Raw genomic sequence first — 20,371 nt, 5'->3', positions numbered from 1 at the left:
CTTGGATCCAGCCTTGGATTCAGTGAAAGTTGTCACTGAGATTTTTTTTAAGCAATGCATTTTAGATTTGACAAATCATTCCTAATTCATGGATGAAAATCCCTGACCAGCTCTGGTTGAAATACTCCTGTGTCTTGTTAGGAGCCCTAGGCAGTAGAGATATTAGCTATGTTAAGGGTGAGCTGGAGGACTGTGAAGAAGAGGCCTAAGGTTAAGTTTTTAACTATTTCTCTTCCAAATGTTAATGCTTATAAGACAGGGGTGGGCAAAATGCGGCCCGCCAGGCCATTCTATCAAGCCCGCAGGGCCCCTAAAAAATTTAGAAAATTAATATATATCTGTCCCTGGCTGCCTATCATGCGGCCCTTGATGGCTTGCCAAAACTCAGTAAATGGCCTTCTGCCTGAAATAGTTGCCTGCCCCTGTTATAGGATGTTATTTAAGCAATTTAACGTTATGTTAAAAATTATGAAAGATCATACTCTACCTTGTTGTACTTTCTCTGTCCTTTTAATTTAAATGCTTCTTGTGCGAAGAGAATGTGCTTTACTACCACCCAGTCTATGACCCATGACAGTGACAAATGAGACATTCCAGACTTACCTGCATTTGAAGCTGTACCCTACTTTCAAGGGAAGAATGCTTGAATAACAGTGTGAGTGAGCTGTCTTCCTGGAAAGTTCCTATGAAAAGCTGAATCATTAGTCTGTTCCAGAGTGGTTGATCATCATGAATGAAGGGGGTTGCCTACCCAGTGCTTTGAGTTAAGATGGCTTAGAGTGGTCTGTTGGAAAGCATGTTTGAGTTTCAGATAGTGAATGAATGGTGAGTCAGTGCTGAGAATAATTCAAGAGTAGCATGCCACAATATGCATTTGTTATGATTTTAAATTGTTGCAATGATCAAGGCAATACTTAAGAAATTGATGTAAAAGTTATAGTACCCACTAGGTTATGGAACTGTGCTGTATAACCACAACTGACTGAGGTGTTGGTTTAGAAACAGTGGTTGAATTACATTTTTGGTAAATGTCACCAATCTACCTATTGAGGTAACAGTATTTTGATCTTGTTCTTCTTGATTTGAATTGTTATAATTATGTTAGTAGTAGTTAGTAGCACTTAATATGGCCATTTATTTTAAATATTTAATTGCAGCTTGGGTCAGTTTCCTGTATCTCATGTAGAGATTGATGAATATTGCTAGCCTAGGTAATTAATCCAAAATTACTTTTCTTTTAGAGTAGTATATTGAAAAGAACCCAAGGCAGGTTTAGGTCTAATGAAGTCTTGGGTACTATACATTTCCTTTTTTCTCACACTGTCTCAGATAGGGATAAAGAACAATTGTACTGATGAGTTTGAAGATCAGGGCAATGAAATTTTAATTTTCTTTCATATTGAAACATGCCTAACTGAAATCCAGGAAATTTCATATTCTCGTATACCTGTGTAGATGGGTATTTCTGATTCAGAGGTGTTAAATTTACTCACTCAAGAAGAATCCTCTTGGGTAATAGAATCATAGGAAAGTCAGGCTGGAAGGGACCTCTGGAAGGCATCTAGTTCAACCTCTTGTTCAAGGCAGGATCATCCATGATTAAACTATCCCTATCAAGTGTTTGTCATACAATCAAGTGTTGGTCATATAGCCGTATACTCACCTCTCCATTGGTATATTTTTATTAATAAAAGGTGAATGTTAAAAATCTTAAATATTAAATCAAAGTTTTAAAGTATTTTGTTTAGTTTAAATTCATCTGTCTCTCTTAAGAAATGTTTCCTCTACCCACATGACCACTATAAGCATAAAGGATTATTAGCCAATATAGAGATTTCGTAATTCATAAATGTTGAGAAGGGGCAATAATTCATGACTCCCTGCAAAAGAGGGAGTGGTGTAAAGTATTATTAGCCAAACTAACTTCACTATTTCACTGACAGCTTTTCTTTGTGTTCAGCTAATTAACATTACTTAACAGAATTCATTTCAGTTTGTACAGGAGTTTATTTGTTTGTACTGACCATTTTAATTGCCAAAGAGGGAATATTAGCAAGCAAATAAGAAGTCATCTAGTTTTATGGTATAGATGATACAGATGTGCTCCTATTTTTTTTTAGAGTCTCAAATGAATTATGAGTCAGCAGTGTACTCTTGTTGCCAAGAAGGCTAACAGCATACTGGGCTACATTAGAAGGAGCATTGCCAGCGGATTGAGGGAAGTAATTAATCTCCACTATTCAGCACTTGTGAGGCCACATCTGGAGTACTGTGTTTAGTTTTGGGTCCCGTACTACAAAAAGGATGTGGACAAGTTGGAGAGAGTCCAGTGGAAAGCAACAAAATGGTTCAGGGGCTAGGCATATGGCTTGTGAGGGGAGCCTGAGGGAACTGGGCCTATTTAGTCTGCAGAAGAGAAGACTGAGGGGGAGGGATTTAATAGCAGCCTTCAGCTACCTGAAGGGGAGATCCAAAAAGGATGGAGCTAGACTGTTCTGAGTGGTGGCAGATGACAGAACAAGGAACAATAGCCTCAAGTTGCAGAAAGCAAAGTTTAAGTTGGATATTAGGAAAACTTTCTTACTAGTAGGGTGGTGAAGCAATGGAAGGGTTACCTAGAGAGGTGGTGGAATCTCCATCCTTGGAGGTTTTTAAGGCCCAGCTTGACAAAGCCTTGGCTGGAATGATCTAGTTGGGAATAGTTGTGCTTTGAGCAGGGGGTTGAACTAGATGACCTCCTGAATTTTCTATGATTTTATGATTGTATAATGGACTGTCTTGAACTATCTAAGCCAAGGGTGCCTATGTAGCCTGCAGAACTGTTTCATCTGGCCCCCCAGTAGTCTGATGGACTACTAGAAATTAGGTGGGGCCTACCACAGACCTCGGGGCCCCTGGACCCTCGTGGACATGGCCAGCAGTAGCAGCCCTCCGGCTCTTGTGTTGCTGCCCAAATGTAGCCTGCTGCTGCCACACTACTCAAGACCTGAACTGCTGTCTGGACACAGCCCTGTACCACTGTATGCCTCCTGCTCTGCACTGCAGCCCAATCCAAGCCCTGCGCTACAGCACACCCCGAGCTCCATGCTGCCGCTCAACCAGAGCACCATACCCCCACACACCTGCAGCTCTACCTGCTGCCCAGCCCAAGCTCTGTACCACTATGTGTCCGCAGCTCTATGCTGATACCTGGCCAGATTCCCATGCTCCTGCCCAAATGTGGCCCACAACTGCTGCCTGCCCCCAGACTCACATTACAGATCAGCCCTGAACCCACACTGCCATTGTATGTGGCCACAGCGCTGTCACTGCTTGCCCAGCCAGTCCAGCCCAGGAAGAGCCCCTGCGATCCAGTTCCAGTCTGAGATGACTTTGACACCCCTGGTCTAGCCTGCCTTGCTGCAGATCTTTCATAGAAATATTTCTTTGAATTTTTCATAGAAATAGAGATCTTATTTCTTTAAGAGAGATCATCATGTTTAACAACTCATAACTGTTTCTTTAAATAGTTTTAAATAATTGGTTGGGGTTTTTTGCCAGAAGTGCTAAGACCCTGCAGGGATGCTTGAGGAAACTTGGCTTTGTTTCACTTTGTAGTGAAGTACAGGGTTGAAAGATAAGCAATCTACATTATATTTCTGGTTCTGCCACAGCTGTTACACGTGGCTTAGAAGTCAGCCTTTCTCTACTTAGTCTCTTGCTCGGTAATATATTCCTATTCTGTAAAATTGTTATGAAGTTTCATTCATTTAGGCTTAGAAAGTATTTGGTTTGGGTTTTGTTTTAGACGGAGACAATACTTAGAGGACCTTTGCAGAAATGTGCTAATAGACTCACCTGTTCCCCATGATTAAATTATCCCATGAAAAACGTAACTGTTACAGAAATTAATTGACCATGTGCTTGGTTCCCATCAGTGTCTCATATTACTACCCACCCCTATCTAATACCTATCTCCTTGTGAGTTGTAGAAGAGAGAGAGAAATTATTCACACAGGCACATTTTGCTGTAAAAATATGGCTTTTCTGGCATATTCTGTCAAGCTGATTGACGTTCTGATTCACATGTAGGACTCATAACTTAACAGTTGGATGAGCTTAAATGGATAAGTTCAAAAAATTTCTCATTCTCTTTTTATATAGTTATGTACCATCCCATAAATCTGCTTGCATATTTTTCTTTCCGCGGAGCAGGAATAAGCACTTAGTAGTGTAGACTCCTTTTGACTTGAAACTCATACTGTACAAATAGCCTTTTGTTACATTGTAATGTATTTGTTGCATGTATAAAAATACACAGGCATATAGGTGAAATTCACTAATTTGCCAATGGTGCATGGAAAACATATTATAAATGAAGAGCACACATCAGCTGCAGAAACTTCCTCAGCCTGACAAAGGGTTTTGAAACCCGGAAGCTTGCCTAAAATTTTTTTCCCCCAACTATTTACGTTGGTCTAATAAAAGATATCTGATTTACCCAAAGAACCTTGTCTGCCATTACAAATGAATGAATTTATGAATTGGCAAGTAAATATTATGCAATATAGTGCTTATTCTTGTTGCCTGTTGTTTCAATAATTTTGTGTGTGCATGTATGAAGTAGCAGTATAGGACCTCTCTACAGCTCATTGCAAATAATCTTCAAGAGTTAGAGAAAACAGATACTTTTGTGAGTATTTGTGCAAATATTAAAGTATTGAAATTAGAAAACTGCTACTAAATATTAAACATATTAACACTCATTTTATAGGATATCTATCTCTTACACCTGACTCCTAATTTAATATGAGGGTAGTGATCCTGACTGGGGGGAAAAAATATTTCAGTGGCGCACTTCACAGAGGTTTAACTGTATGTTGTAGGGTAGGGATGTTGTAATCATGACGGTTGTTTCTTGCAAGTGAATAGGAAAGAATTCATCCTGACTTTCTTTTCTAACTCTCTTTCAGAACTCTCCTCTTTACCAGTATTTACAGGATTTGGGACATACCGATTTTGAAGTATGTTCAGCTGTGTCACAGAAGACAGAACAATGCACAGCAGAGGAGGGACAACAAGGACAGACTGCCCAGACCACCCAGAAAGTGAGTGTTCCCCTTGCCCCTCCATGTATACATCTACCCTTTAAAAGAAAAACTGCGCTTCAATCTAATGTCATAAGTTAAGAATAAGTTAGGCTAGTTTTATGTGTTGCTGTGTGTAAATAGTAAATACAATTAATAACTGCCACATCTTGTATGCTAGTGTAGTTTGACACCTAAGGAAATGCTCCTTTGCATTTAAATTCATTAGAGAAGCCAGGGACTTTCAGACAGGAGCCAAATTTAAAAAAGCTGTACTGGTAAGCTGTGTAATTTACCAAATACTGTTATAGTAATTTGACATGGGAGTATGAGAACAAAACCTATAATTTTCTGGAATGTAATATAGCCTGAGAAGTTTCCAGCCTTTCTCATGCTTTCTGTTGCCAAACACCATTTAGAATGTGATCAAGTATGTCAACAGAGAGGGTTTTATTGCTGGGAAGAATAAGTGAAATGACAATTCTCACTGAGCTACCAGAACCACCCTGGGTTACAGAGATGACATAACAATGATGGGTATTACTATTCCAGGCACAGACAGCCTGGCTCACTCTGAGTAAATTATGAGTTAAATACACTTTGCTATGAGTAAACTGCACTTTCTGTAGTGCAGGCTAACCCATTTTCAGTCCCATTTGACAGTAGGTCATGGAGGCTCAGTGCCTGCCATTGACCGTGTGTCTTTTCAGTATGTAGAGAGAAGGTAACATTTTACTATATCTTTTACCGTGTCCGATGTCATTTAAAACATTCCAAGGCCTTGAAGAGCTTAACCCACGCTTATGTTAGAATGGCTTGAAACTGAGATTTTCAGAGGAAAACAAAGTCAGGCGTCCAAATTCCAATGAATTTCAATGAGATTTAGGTGTCTAACTCCCTTAGGGTTGTCTGAAAAACCTGAGCCTGAAATTATGTCTTTTGCAGTACCTAAGGCTGTTAAGTTGAGGAAATCTGATATAAAGATATTGGAGGCCATGAGGATAAAGAGTTAAGCATTATGTTACATATGTTCTTTGCTGGAGACTGTAGAACTGATAAGTACCATGAGCTGAACAACTCAGACCTTTTTATTCCTAAGGAATAAGGAGATAGTGTTTTTTTTTAAAAAATCATATTGATAGGATTATTTAAAATTCAAGAAATTCTGAAACTTTGCGCTGTTTTCACATTACCTTGAGCATGTGATATACATATAGCATTGTGCATTTTGATTTTCCTTGTTAAATGTAAAATGCAGTGTGTTCTTGCTTGACAGTATATATCCAGACCCTGCCAACTCCATGAAACCTCAACTATTGAGTTGGTCACGGGATTCCTTTTTTGAACAGCTGCTAAAGAAATCCATCTTGTGGCCACAGAAATGACCATCTTAGAAATGTGGTAGTTATCTTGTCTTCTCCTTAGCACCTAGTTGGAGCATGCTCAGTGCAGTTATTTTCTGCCTGCCTCTTTCTCTTCCACAGTGGAGAGTTCTGTTTTCAATGGACATGCTCCAGCTATGTGTTAAGCCAAAGCCTGGAGGAAAAAGAGGTCTCCATGTAGACTTCTGTGCCCATACCACTACTGGCTGGGGACAACCCCAGCATCCCAAAGGTAAAAAACCGAACAAATTGCCTCTGGGAATATCTCTATTTCTTTCTTATCCTTCTTGACATAGCCTTGCATCCGTTCCTCATGCATCTCGCTCCTGCCCAGCATTGCTTCTGCTCTTTTCTGGCGCCCACCATTTGCCATTTTACAATTACTCTCCCATCCTTTAGGTCAGGGTTCCCCATCACCTTGCCTCTGACGCCTCATTGCTGCTTTCCTGCTTACTTACACTTCACCTCCCTGATTCATCAGAAGTGCAGTAGTAGAGCACGGCCAACCACTAGTGTAGAAATGCAACCAGGTGCCCAATGGAAAGCGGAAGCGGTGACTTCTGGTTGCCAATGCAGACATGCTGCTGCCAGCAGCAGCTGCTTTTTTCACCCTCCTACCCCCCAAGTTAGCACCTGGGGTGGTCATCCCTATCCCTAACCACTCCCTCCCAGCCCCACCAGTTATGCCACTGTATCCAACCCTCCTAGAATGAGGGAAGGGAAAATATGACATGACTCTAAATTCTGCTTTGGGCCCTCTGACTTTGGTGCATATTGTGGCAAATAGTAAGTTAGGCAGCAAGCTGGGAAAGACAGTCTATCATTAACATTAGTGCCTGCTGTTCAATAATGCCATTCTAATATATGCTCAACTCTTCCCTCAGGACACAGAGCTACTACAGTGTCACAAGAAAGTAGCCAATTAATAATAAACAGACTCTCAGCTAAGTCAATACTTGTTTTTAAAAATATTTTTATTGTGTGGGTTGTTCCTCTCCTTCGTTGTTTAGGTATTGCTCTCTCATTGAAAAATCTACGAGGTGTGATCAAAAAGTTCTAAGACTTAGCCTTTATTTTAAAGAATAGTGTACAAACAACATTTTTATGAGCTGTCCCCTTCAAAGTACTCTCCCCCAGATGATATGCACTTGTCCCAACGTTCCTGCCACTTTTGGAAGCAATGCTGGAAGTCTTCAACTGTGAGTTTTTTGAGTTCCATTTTCACGTTCTTATGGATGGTTGGAATGTCATCAAATCTCCTTCCTTTCAGCTTCATTTTGATTTTTGGGAACAGAAGAAAATCGCATGGGGCAAGGTCAGGTGAATACGGAGGGTGTGATATCACAGGAATGGTTTTTTTAGCCAAAAAGTCTTGAATGGAGACAGCAGTGTGAGATGGAGCACTGTCATTGTGCAGAAACCATTAACCATTTTCACATAGCTCGCGGCGGTTTCTTCTAACTTTATCCCTCAATCGAATCAAAACCTCTTTATAAAAAGCCTGATTCATTGTTTGACCACTTGGTACAAATTCCTGGTGAACAATACCCCAAACATCAAGTCTTAGAACTTTTTGATCAAACCACGTATTTGCACTAGTCTTTTCTGCCTAAGTTGACTTATACATTAAGCAGGGTGACTAACATCTACTATATGACATCTGTTATACGTTTGTTTTCTCGTCGTCTGACCAGGGATAGTTGAGAATTTTTATATTATGATGGAACCCAAATAATTTGTATTCAGGTTGTTCACAGTGGGTTGTTGTATGTAGGACAGGCTGCACAGCTAATTTCTGCCAGTTCTGCTTCAAGCGGTGCTGCTTCTCCACTCAGCTAGAGTACAGCAGCAGTTCTTTGCAGCTAATTAGAGAAGTGGCACCCTTTGAAAATAAAAGCTGCAGCAGCAGTCAGCTGGAGTATTTCAGTGATCCCATGCAGCTTTTTGCTGTATCTGATCTCTGACTGGTTCACAAACCCTTCTCATCTTCACAAGGGCCATGGAACAAGCCCCCTGCAAACTATATGGGCTCTACAGTAACGTGTCATCATATGTTTGTTAGAGAAGGCAAGGTCATAAAATCATAGAGAAATAGGGGACCTTGAGAGGTCATTTAGTCCAATCCCTGGCCCAAGACAGGATCATCCCTGTCCCAACCATCCTAAACAAATCCACAGTTTAACCTCATAGCAAAAATACAAAGTCAAAGTCAATTCTGACACAACACAAGGCATTACACCCTAACTGGCCACAGGTAAAGCAGGGCAGCCAACATCAAAGTCAAAATAGTGTGTCTTGCTGAAGAGAATCCTTAGTTCCTATGGGGTCTTCAGTGTGAATAGATCCTACTATACTCTGGCTGCTTGCAGACATTATAAAAAACAAAACAAAACAACAACCCACACTTTATCAGAAGAAGCAGCTCATTACTTTGACCCAGCTCTGCAGCCGTCTGTATAGATTGGGCACTTCACAAAGGCTTTTTGTCTCTTTTCTCTAACAGCTGAGTCAATCAGCTATTAGATAAAAGCACCAAAAAGACTCCATCTATACAGATGTTAGGTGAGCCAGGTTCAACTAACATGCTGCCTCTTATGGACATGCGCTAGGCTGGGCGTGGGAATGCTCTGAGTTTAAAGTAAAGCGCCTTTTTTTAAACATGTGCAAACAACTTGTGATGCCTTATAAAAGTAATAAATCTAAATACAATAACAAATATTTCTCTCTTAAAGCAAAAGCTAGATTGGCCATTAGGCAGCTTATTTAGGTATCTGTCTCAGGCATCTCAACCCCTAAATATTACAAGCGGGGTGGTCCAAAAAAACAAGGTTGGACACTTAGGGCTTCTTTACTTATAGGGGGAGGGCTAAACGGCGCCAAAGGGGACTCACAGACACTAGTTCCTGAATGTAAAACCATCTAGAACTAATCAAAAGGAAACACTAAGCACAGGGGTATGTCTAAACTCCCTCCCCGCTCCAGAGCTGGCACACTTGGCACTGGGTCACATATTAAGTGTCTCTGTTCATGCGGTATCCAAAGCACTGCATCTTCTTTTTGGGGTAGGTGTCTACTGAGAAGAACATGGTAGCAGTGATGATAGTGCCTCTACTGCCAGCCAGGAGATTAGAATGCTCATCTGGGACGAGCTCAGAGAGACCTGACTTATATACCTAACTCATCCTGAATCAATTAAAAGTCACATTTCCAATCTCCCCAGGGCATGTGCTAAACACTAAATCATAAAATAGACTGGGTGGAGATATTGTCCTTTGAGTAGACAAAAAAGCAAAAGGCCTGGGGCTAAAAGGACGCTCTGTAGCTTAATGGGTAGTGCATTCAATGGAAGCAGAAGAGGTGGGAGGGGCAGGGTGTGGATTCCTGGGATATACTTTGTGTCATTCAGACACCAGAGTTCTGCCTAGGTCTCTTGAAGGTGCCCAGTTTACCAATTGGGACCTGCTGTTCTCCTCAACCTGAATGTCATTAAAACAACTTTTGTACTTAATATGTAACCTGACTTCTGGTAAATACTCAATTGGTTAGTTACTGTGTTAGAAGTAATCACTGCTGGCTTTGTCCAGTTGCCTTGGCCAATTTTATTCCAGGACTTTTAGTTAACTCAGCACTGAAAGGATTCATGTATATTTTGTGTCTACTTCCACTAGTTTTCAAAGTTGTCAGCTGACACTAGCTGTGATCAGTTTGTTCCTCTAGAAGCCTGCCAGGAGTAATATTTTCTCTTTAAAGCTGCTGGCAAGTCAAAGTGCACCTGCAGTCAAAAGGCCTGTTTCTGCACTGGAGCAGGAAAAAATATTTTTTTTTAAAGCCGTATTAATTGAAAAATAGGTTAACTAAATGACTCATTTGATTTGCTGATACTTGTGTATTATTATGAAGTAATGCATAGACAGGAGTTATATACATTACTTTTCCCTTATAAGAGTATGAATATGAAAGACTGGAAAGCTGTATAGTCTGTTGCCATGTATATATGTAATTTCCATTTAATTTAACACAAGAAAAACTGTAGCTTTAGGACCTTACAGGAATTTACATGTGTGTGGTTTTAAAATCCCCAAGTATGTTTCTTTCCATCTCCTTTCCTGAAGCATAGGAACTCCTCCTTTTGGCACTGTCAGCAGTACAATTAATTGATCTTGGGTTTTTGGTAGTTACAGGTAGAGGGTGTACAAATATCAGATGTCTGGAACACAGACACTTGAATTATGTGCACTTTGTTTCAACTCAGTCTTCAGATAAGGGAATGCAAGCAATAAAAGAAGAAACTCAGATGTTGATCTGCTGGAGTTGCAGGATATCAGGAATATAAGTCAGTCTAATTCTTCATCATTAGTACTTGCTTTGAAACTTCAGTTGCCCTCAGACACCAGAAAGTCTGTGATTTTTTGCTTCTGCTTCCTACTTTAGTAAAATCTTGAGAGAATTGGCTTTTTGTCAGTCTGTGAAGTAAGAGGAAGGCTGATTTTTATGGTTAAGGCACTGGACTAAGGAAACAAGTCTCTAAGACCCTGATTTCTGTGTGATGTGGAGCAAGTCACTTAATTTCTCTGAGAGTCAGTTTATCATTTATAAAATGGAACCATAAAACTTTCTTTCTCTCACCCTTTGCCTGTGTAGCCTGTGGCGATTGCAAGTGAGGACTGTCTCTAAGAATGTATAGCATTTCACTTACAAGAGTCCTGATCTTATTTGAAGGCTATTGAGACACAAATAATGTACATATGAAAGGAGGAGCAAATGTGGGGAGTAATGCCCATTATATGCATTCTGTTCTCTCCAAGCCCTGGGGGTACATTTGTCTTGCATGTGGTGCAAAAGCAGATGTTTGTGTCTCTTAAATTTAAAAAAAAATCATCTGATGACAAGCCAGATCAGCAATTTGGAGACACGGTGATGTCACCAAAACGGAATGGCGGATGGGCCAAGGTATTCCATCTGTGTGATGCCAACTGACTCCTTCAAAACACCCAGACACCAGAAATAGGTTTGTGTTCCAACTGCTTGATTCTTTCTCCAAGAGGCTACAGTAACTCTTACAAGAGCCTCTGAAATTGGCTTTCTGCCACCTGCTATGTGACGCACTAAATGCATGACTAACTGTCTGCAAAAGGAGAATATTAAATTCTTCACAGGGAGGACAACAGCACTCTCTGCAAAATACTGCCACCTGTCTGGCTGATCAACAAAGAGAAGATCCCTTTCAAAAACTATAGTATTACTGAGCCCAGTAGAGAAGAACTAAGAGTTAAGAATTTCTCTCCTGTGCTATTCAATCAGATGGAAGCACTGATCTAATGTGACCTGGTAGGACAGATTTCCCCAAAAACAGGTATCTAGAAAAGGTGACTTATATGGGGGGTGGAACTTTTTTTTTTTGGTTGATTAAAAATCTGCAGGCAACACTTCCTTATCCCTTATTTCTTTCAAGCACAGTCAAGAGCAGCAATGCAGCCTATGTTTAATTTTCAACTGACATTTAAATACTTTGTTCAACTGGTACATGAGTAAGTACCTAGATTAAATTCAGATTCCAGTAAATTCCTAGGTGCTTCAGGAAATAGTATATTAAATAAAATAAATGCTACTACTCTTCTTTCTGAGTCAACACTAGGCCGTGCCTTTGTATCAAACTTATGGGCACAGTGCACCTTGTCCATTCATTCGTTGAAGGGATTTAAATAAAAAATCCTGATTCTCTAGTTATTTGAAATACAAAGGCACTTTCCAGATTCCTATCCCCAGTTTTCTGGCTTAATTCTAATTTGGGTAAACACATTTGATCTATAGCTCATTTAAATTTCCTCTAATGTACTTCTTTTCCTGAATTGTTTTGTATGTTGCCGAGCGCTTTTAAAGTGCAGCATCACATTTTACCTCCAATATGAAACTGTTCTGGTAGTAGGTAGTAGTAACCTATCCAGAGCTTCACTTTGTTATTTGAACGAAAGACACTATATTAATGCAAGGTACTCTGAATGCGTGATAGTTTGTCATCTTCAGTTCATAGAAAAAGAAAACTGTAAATATTTTATTTGGATTTAAATGAACATACATGAAAGCATGCCTATGCTGGACTGTAGGCAATAGGCACCCATGTCACTATTAAAAATAGAGGGGGTATATATTTTGTTACACAGTTTACAAAGAGTCTGTGAATGACTTTGTTCTAAAGTAGTTAAAAGAATACTCAAGAGGCATCAAAGGCAACATGACCTGACTTGTATGTTAATGAAAACAGTTTTACTTGTCAGTAACACCCCCTGTGGGAATAAAAGCTATAAGACATCATGCCAAGATGCATGAATAATTTAATGTGTTACTGCATACCACTGGTTCATAGTCCAAAGCAGTGGGTTGTCTTGTTTTGTATTTTCAGGCATTGGCATGTCTGTCTTATGTTTTTGTAAGTTCACATTTTTCCATAAAACCAAAATATGACACACAAATTGACAAATCACTAGTGTTGCATGTTAAGCTGGTTTTGTCAATAGCTCAACAGATTACATTAGTCAGCAGGTAGCAGTTTAAAATTGTCCTTAGTATTCATTTAAGTGTCTACAAGCAATAACTGACAACAGAAAAAGATGAAAGTTTTAAATTAATGTTGTTGTCCTTAAAGCACAAATTTAAGTAATAAATAAGTTGCACTAGAATTGTAGTGAATAAAGGAACATCCACTCTAACTTAAATCTCCATTATACTACTAAATGCAGTGAAAATATCTTCATTTACTCCCCACCAATTATTAACCCTTTGTAGAGAGGATACTTTTAGTTTTCATCCCTTCATGTTTTGTTTTCAATACAGTATTGAAAGCATCTAGCTTTATTTTTTTATAATTAAATGGTTGCAAGGTCAAGCAAGATCCTGCATCCATTTAATTATGATATTTTTGGGTTATGTTTTAAATGAATACTTGTTATTTAAAATCCATGATGACAGAGAAAGGCTTTGTCTAATTAGAGGTGTTCAAGTTATGTTTGTTTACAGCTCAGCTAAAATCCTGTCTTAGTTTACATATGATATAGCATAGTGATAAGAGTGTATCATTCCTAATGCTACTATGACATGGAACTTCTGGAATGGTTATTGCAAATGTGGTCACTGTGTCCCAACACCTCTCTCGGTATTCATTAGAACACACTTGATCCCCCTTCTTTTAGATATGGCATTTGAATTGCTCCTCTTACCCAATTTTTTTATTTCCCTTGTTTTCCTCTTAGCCAGAGCTGGGTAAAATATAGCCCATGGGCTGGGTCCGGCCCACCAAGTGATTTCATCCAGCCTGTGGATGGGCACCCACCAATTAACTGTATCCAACCCAGGCTGTGACTGCCCCCGCTGTACTCCGCATGGGGCCGAGCTCCACCCACTCCTGCTAGGACAGCAGGCTACACTCCCACCTTTGTCCATGGGAGGGCCCCAAACCCAGCCTCAGTTCCAGCCAGCATGCACAGCTTCCAGGCGGGATGCTGCTACCACTGCTGCAGCCACCCAGGAAACAGCTCAGCTCCCCTGGCCTCCAGTGGCTCCTCCTGTTCTTGCTGCAGTGCTCTGGGCAGCAGATGGGGGAGAAGCTGCAGCCAGGCAGGAGCTTGGGGAGGAGTGGTGGGAGTGCAGACCCTGGGGTGGCGAAAGCACAGGACCCGGGCTCAGGAGTGCAGGGCCAACCTAGCTCCATCATGTAGGACTCAACTGAGAGTGGTGGGAAACCCTCCACACAGTGGACCTGAGCCAGCTTGGCCCCTCTCCCGGCTGCCCCGACCAATTCCTGGGAGCTGCATGTGGCATCAGGGAGTGGGGCCAGGCCACCAGTTCCGTTGTGTGAGACTCCCCCAGTGGCAAGCAGCTCTAGCTGAGTCCTGGGAGCTGCATAGGTGCCCCAGGGAGTCCCCATGTGATGGAACCAGACTGGTTCCTGCCACCATGTGCAGGTCCCAGGGCTCAAACAGAGCTGCGTGCCTCTATGGGGCTCTGCCTGGTAAGGGCTGTGAATGCTCCAAGGGCCCACTGTCTGCTGCTGCCACTGGTGGCAGGGACCGTGCGTGATGGGGGGAGGCACGTGGGGGAGGGCTCACATGCACACCCCACCATACCCACACACATCCCTGTAGCCCCCACACATCCCCCACGTACACACCCACACTTTCCCCCACATGCACACACCCACACCCACCGATGCACGTACCCCACATGAATCCCACACCCACACAATGTACAACAGTGAGACTTTATTTTGAGCAATTATGCAATTGCCTTTATATACTCTATGCAAACACACAAATCGGGACAAAAGTATTTTTTTTAAATAAAATTAAAATACGTTATAGCAGTTATTTGATTTGCATTATATGATTTGTTCTTTTTCCAGATCCAAGATAGCAAACCCCTCTCCCAAAAGAGGTACTTTTCGGGGATAGGGGAAGGACTTCTGGTGACAAAGGGCAGGGGTTAGGGCAGGACATAGTGTCCCAGGATGGTGATGGGGGGCGGGGCAAGTCTCAAGGAGTGGGGCTACCCTTGTGGACCTTGAGAGCTCATTAAAGCTCATTAAGCAGCCATCCAGCCAAAATAATTGCCCACTCCTGCTCTTTGCTATTTAATTCTACTTGGTTCATTTTTAACCTCGAGGATAGAGAGAATCTTTCAGGCTCAGGCAGCAGCGTCAGCCCCTAGATCAGATTAATCCTAATTATATTTGCTTTCAACAATGCAACATTTATAGTACTCTGAAAAGATGGGGTTAATGAAGACTTTGTCACCGTTCTGCATGCAGACAAAAATTTCAATGAGCAGAAGCTGATGTCCCTTTAAGCATACACAGCAGTTCAGCCAGATGATAGTTTTCACTCACTGTCAGGTTCTTGGCACTCAGAGATAGCAATAGAAGAAAATACAGGAATTGTTGTGTGTTTGTTGTTTCAATTGGAGTTGTATTCTATTCCTTTTTAGCAAGGCACCCTCTCAAAACTACCTGAACTCTTCAGAAGCTGGTTTCCTTTTTCACCATGTAAGAAAAAAGATGACATACTCTACCAACTGGTAAGTAATTAATTTTATTTTTTTTTCTTCACCAGGCCTCATATCATGTTCCCTACCCCTCTTTCTTGGACCCCTCCATGATCTCTCTTTTGTTGCATTCAGTGCTAGTCAGCAGTCCTGATCACTGCAGACGTAATTATCAGTTTATGTTTTGAACTCAACAGTTTGAAGCTACATCATTTTGGGGGAACAATGCCAAGCTAGCTAGGTACAAAAGGGAGGGTGTCAAAATACCAGAATTGTTGTTTAAAGGCTAAAGAAAGTGAATGTATTGCCCAGTCTTTTGTTGCAGTTTGGCTGTAAAAAGAGGTACGGACAGCTTATTATATCACTTATACACTGTGTCCAGACAATTTAGATCTGGTTTTAGATGTAACGTCACTTGTCACATCAGAAATGACTCTGCTTCTCATTTACAAGAATGGGTCTTCAAATTTGTCTCGCAATTAGCAAGCATCTTTTCCAACATGGAAACTGAAAAAACATGTAGGTCATGCATTATCCTGTTGCCATAACTGAGCATGGCATACAGACTGGGAGGGCAGTTGAACAGTATCTTTGTGCCCCAGTATCTTTGTGCCCCATTTGTATCTTTTTTTATCTTGAAGTATGTTATAATTTGTGACAAGCTGTGGCCCCTAAACTTGTTTGTGGCAGCTGGAGGGCCAAAGCACCCAAAAAGTCCCACTGCACATGTCCTGTGCACTGCGAGTTTTTGTGGGAGGTAAGTGCATGTGTGGCTTTATACTAAACCACAGGAAGACTTCTGTGCAAGTTAAATTTGTATGCCATTTTGGCTTACTCCATAATGCCAAATGGTAAAGGACTTTGTAAGGGGCTAAGAAAAAGTGATGGATCTGGTGTGTTTTTCTCTCACTGATTTGGTGCTTGACCACCAAATCAAACTGGTGCCCATAGCAGGGACATGCAGGAAGCAGATTGTGGCTCCATCCCAGGCCCTGACCCGGCACTGCCACCACCTTGCAATCCCAGCCCAGTCCTGCTTGCCTGTCTTGCTCCTGGGTGCTGCTCCTAGCCAATTGTGCCTTGCCTGTGGGGGTCCCAGGCAAGGTGGGATCTCCATGGAGATCCCACCTGCCCACCCACTCTGTCCAGCACCCCCAGTGGTGGGTGCAGGGCCTTTCACAGCTGTTACACCACCCAGTGCAGGGTGTGTGTGTGTTGGGGGGTGGAGAGAAGAGTCAAGGCTGCCTAGGCCCCTGCTTTAGGCTATAGAGGGTATAATTGATTTTCAGAATTAAGGTCTTTGACTAGCTAGTTTCCTGATGCCTGAAAATTCCATTTTCTCAATGTGAAATTGTGCTAATCAGCTTAAAAACTAGGAAGCTTTTACTAATGCGAAGGACAAAATCCTCAAGGTTTGTTAACGTTTCTAACTGAGGAAGCTGCAAAATAGAAGCATTTTCTCCTTTCGAATTTATAATCTGACATAGAGACATGTTGATGTTAAATTTTCATTATGTTGTATCTGAACACTCCCTTAACTGTAAAACTTGTGACATTATTAGTTAGTCCAATGTATGAATTAGAATTTTAGAGCTACTTTTGTAGGTAGTATAGACATAGATTTGTCATAGTGTTCTGGTTACAGGTAAGAAAGTATAAATAGCATTAAATCACTGGGACCACCCAAAATGCTGTTTCATTTTTTACAAAGTTCCCTTTTGAAAGGCTGTGCATTTCTCTCCTGGAGCATCCCAGTGCTCTGGGTGAGGAAATCTGATTCCAGCATATTGACCCTGGCATTGTTAGCTGGTCTACAGCCATTTTTTAAAACTGACTGATGTGTACATCACCATCTAAATCTCTTTAATTTGTTTATTAAAACAAGACATTGTAGATTGCAGTTTAATTCAGTCTCTCTTCTAATAATTTCTAGTGCCTGAACTCATTTCTGTGAAAATACTACCTGTGGCATATTTCCAATTCAGCCACATTTTCCATGTTTAAGGCCAGTACACAAATTCAGTGCAATGCATCTTGAAAAATCAGACCATTCAGATGGCAGAAGAGGTTTTTAGAAGGAAAGACCATTAAAGATAGCCAGTTGAGCTGTTTCTAAAACCCTGGAGTCTTCAAGAGCAGGACAGCAAGCAAGTGAAAAAAAAAAAAGGTGTGTGTTTGTTTTTCTTTCAAAAAATAAATCTTAGAGTGTCTGTTCCCTCTTATTTCTCTTGCCCATTCCTGGTAAGGATGTTGGATTTCGACTTGATGCACTCCGGACTATCCTGCAACAGGAAGTTCTGCTACAGGAGGATGTGGAACTAATTGAGCTGCTCGACCCCAGTATCCTGTCTGGAGGGCAGAGCAAGCAACAGGAAAATGGACACCTTCCAACTCTACGCTCCCTAGCAACTCCTAATATTTGGTACAATTCAGAAAACGCCTATGACTACTTGCACATACTGTCAGGGGATACTATCAGCCTGCTCTTAGTGCAACAGACATCACAAAAAAATGCTTTTTTAAAGTTCTTGACTTCTGCATCTTGACTCCCCTTTGGTCTGCCAGATCTAGGTTTATTAATTTCTTGAACACTCTGAAAAGCCTGTTTTTTTAGGCTTTTTAGGTGAGAGTCTTGGTTGAAGATTGCTCAAGAGTCAAAGTAAATCCTTTATATTAAATGGTGTATTTTAAATTAGGCCCCTACAGCAGTGGTGCCCAACCTTTAAGCAGTGACAGGTCTATCTGTAGGCCAGAACTGGCCCATGGATCCTTTCCAGTATGTAGTGCTGGACTACATGGGGTCTAGTGCAGCTGCCTGGGGCTGGGGCATGATGCATCTATGTGGGAATGGCCCAGCTGGGGCCCAATCCTACTTGACCGCAGTGGAGGGGAGTTTTGCTCTGCTGTTTCAGTCTCCTCCCAGACCAGAGAGGGAGGGGAGCATACAAACATTCATTCTTACAAGAGAGTTTCTCTCGCAGGGGAGATCTGAATTGACACCTGGAAGATCTTTCTCCTAAGAGGAGCATGTTTCTCCCAGCAGAAATTAAATGAACACTTCTACGTTTCAGGGGTGTAGGTTATAGCCGTGTTGGTCTAAGGACATAGGCAGACAAGGTTATTTGGGTGAATCTGATATCTTTTATTAGACCAACTTAAATAGTTGGGGGGGAAATTTTTTTTTTTAGGAATTTAAATCTGCTTTATGCAGATAAGCAGCCTGCATTTTGGGGAGCTCAGGTCTTTTGGCTCCCATCTTCTCTGGCTTGTCAGCTGCTTGCTGGATGGGCTTCACTGAACCTAAGATTTCAAGGCTCCCAACTGCCAAGGAGCTGGGAGTTTGGAGGTAATATTTCTTTTGGAAACACCAAAACTTTACCAGCATGCATTTCTGAAACAAACTATAGTGCACATCCCATTCTGGGAGAGAAAATCTAAAAACTTACAACATTTTGCAGAAATTGAGGTCCATTTTCTGGCCAGCGCTCATAAATACTTTGAAGTGATTTTGGAGCTTGAACTATTTATAATACTACAAAATTCCAAAAGCTCACATTGTGTTTTTCTAATAGAGATTCATACTTCTGCCAAAACTTTGTAGGAAAATGGCAATTTTTCAGAATTCAAAAATTGATTTGGTATGTACTTGAAGTGAGAGTTCAGCCCTTACTCTCCATGTAATTAAAAAAAAATGTCATGGTTGCATAAAATGTTTTACATATCCAGGACTTGTTGAGACTTTTCAGTGTATAGTGTCCAGTTTAAATGAGTCAGAATCTGCAACAATAAAACTATTGTTACTTTGAGGGTTTGGTTACCTAAAGAAAAATGCCCCTCCCTCTGTCCTGTTGAACCTGAAAGTACAGATATTACAATTCCCACCCATCCTTTCTCTTAATACTGAGCAATCAGTTATTTCTAAATCAGGTTTAAAATATTAACCCTTCAAAATGATGTGTTACTTTTCCACTTACATTTCTTAGTTCTATGGACAAAATAAATTCATGCAAAAACCCCTCAAATATAAATCTGCCATTTAGTGACCTTGTCCCTGTTTACACCTATCCTCAGAGCCCATGTAAAAGGTCTTTAATGAAATCATAGTATCGTAGTACTTAGGGACCTAAACAGATAATCAGGTCTGCCCCGGGCTGGAACAGGTGCCAGGATCATATCACCCCAGCCAAATATCTGTCCAGCCTTCTCTTGAAGACCCCCAAGGTAGGAGAAAGTACCACCTCACTTGGGAGTCTATTCCAGAGCCTGGCAGCCCTAACTGTAAAGTAATGTCTCCTGATGTCCGGCCTGAACCTTCTCTCTAACAATTTGTGCCCGTTATTGCTAGTAACCCTGGGTGGTGCCCAGGGAAACGGAGCCTCACCCAATTCCCACTGCCCCCCCCCCGGTGAGTTTGCCACCAGATCCCCTCTCAAATTTCTCTTGTGGAGGATGAATAGGTTCAGGCCCTTTAGCTTCTTTCGTAGGGCTGCTCTGCAGCCCCTTGACCGTGCGAGTGGCCCTCCTCTGAACCCTCTCAATGCTAGCCACATCCCTCTTGAAGTGCAGTGCCTAGAACTGGACGCAGTACTCCAACTGTGGCCTGACCAATGCCACATAGAGGGGAAGGATCACCTCCCTGGACCTGCTTGTGATGCATCTGTAGATGCATGACAAGGTGCAGTTAGCCTTACTAACCACTTCCTCGTATTGGTGGCTCATGTTCATTCTGGAGTCAACAATGACTCCAAGATCCCTTTCTGCCACCGTATTGACAAGAAGGGTGTTCCCCAGCCTATAGGTGTGTTTCACAATACTTAGGGTCAGAAGGGACCTAAACAGATCATCAGGTCCGACCCCCTGCCCCTGGCAGGATTGGGTGCCATGGTCATA

At 41.5% G+C, this 20,371-nt stretch overlaps 1 protein-coding gene across 2 annotated transcripts in view; it reads left to right on the top strand.

Annotated features, from left to right (window-relative positions):
• VEZT (vezatin, adherens junctions transmembrane protein) overlaps nucleotides 1-20,371 on the top strand; it is a 129,638-nt gene that overhangs the window by 43,359 nt on the left and 65,908 nt on the right. For both annotated transcript variants that reach the window (XM_019515066.1, XM_019515065.1), the window contains exons 2-4: nucleotides 4,953-5,087; nucleotides 15,425-15,514; nucleotides 17,728-17,903. In XM_019515066.1, coding sequence (XP_019370611.1) covers nucleotides 4,953-5,087; nucleotides 15,425-15,514; nucleotides 17,728-17,903 — 401 coding nt within the window. The remainder of the gene's footprint in view (nucleotides 1-4,952; nucleotides 5,088-15,424; nucleotides 15,515-17,727; nucleotides 17,904-20,371) is intronic.

The sequence above is a fragment of the Gavialis gangeticus genome, unplaced genomic scaffold (assembly GCF_001723915.1).
Source record: "Gavialis gangeticus isolate Ggan-Ray unplaced genomic scaffold, GavGan_comp1, whole genome shotgun sequence".
Taxonomy (NCBI): domain Eukaryota; kingdom Metazoa; phylum Chordata; order Crocodylia; family Gavialidae; genus Gavialis; species Gavialis gangeticus.
Note: the sequence above shows the minus strand (reverse complement) of the source record. Positions and strands in the feature narration are given on the sequence as shown.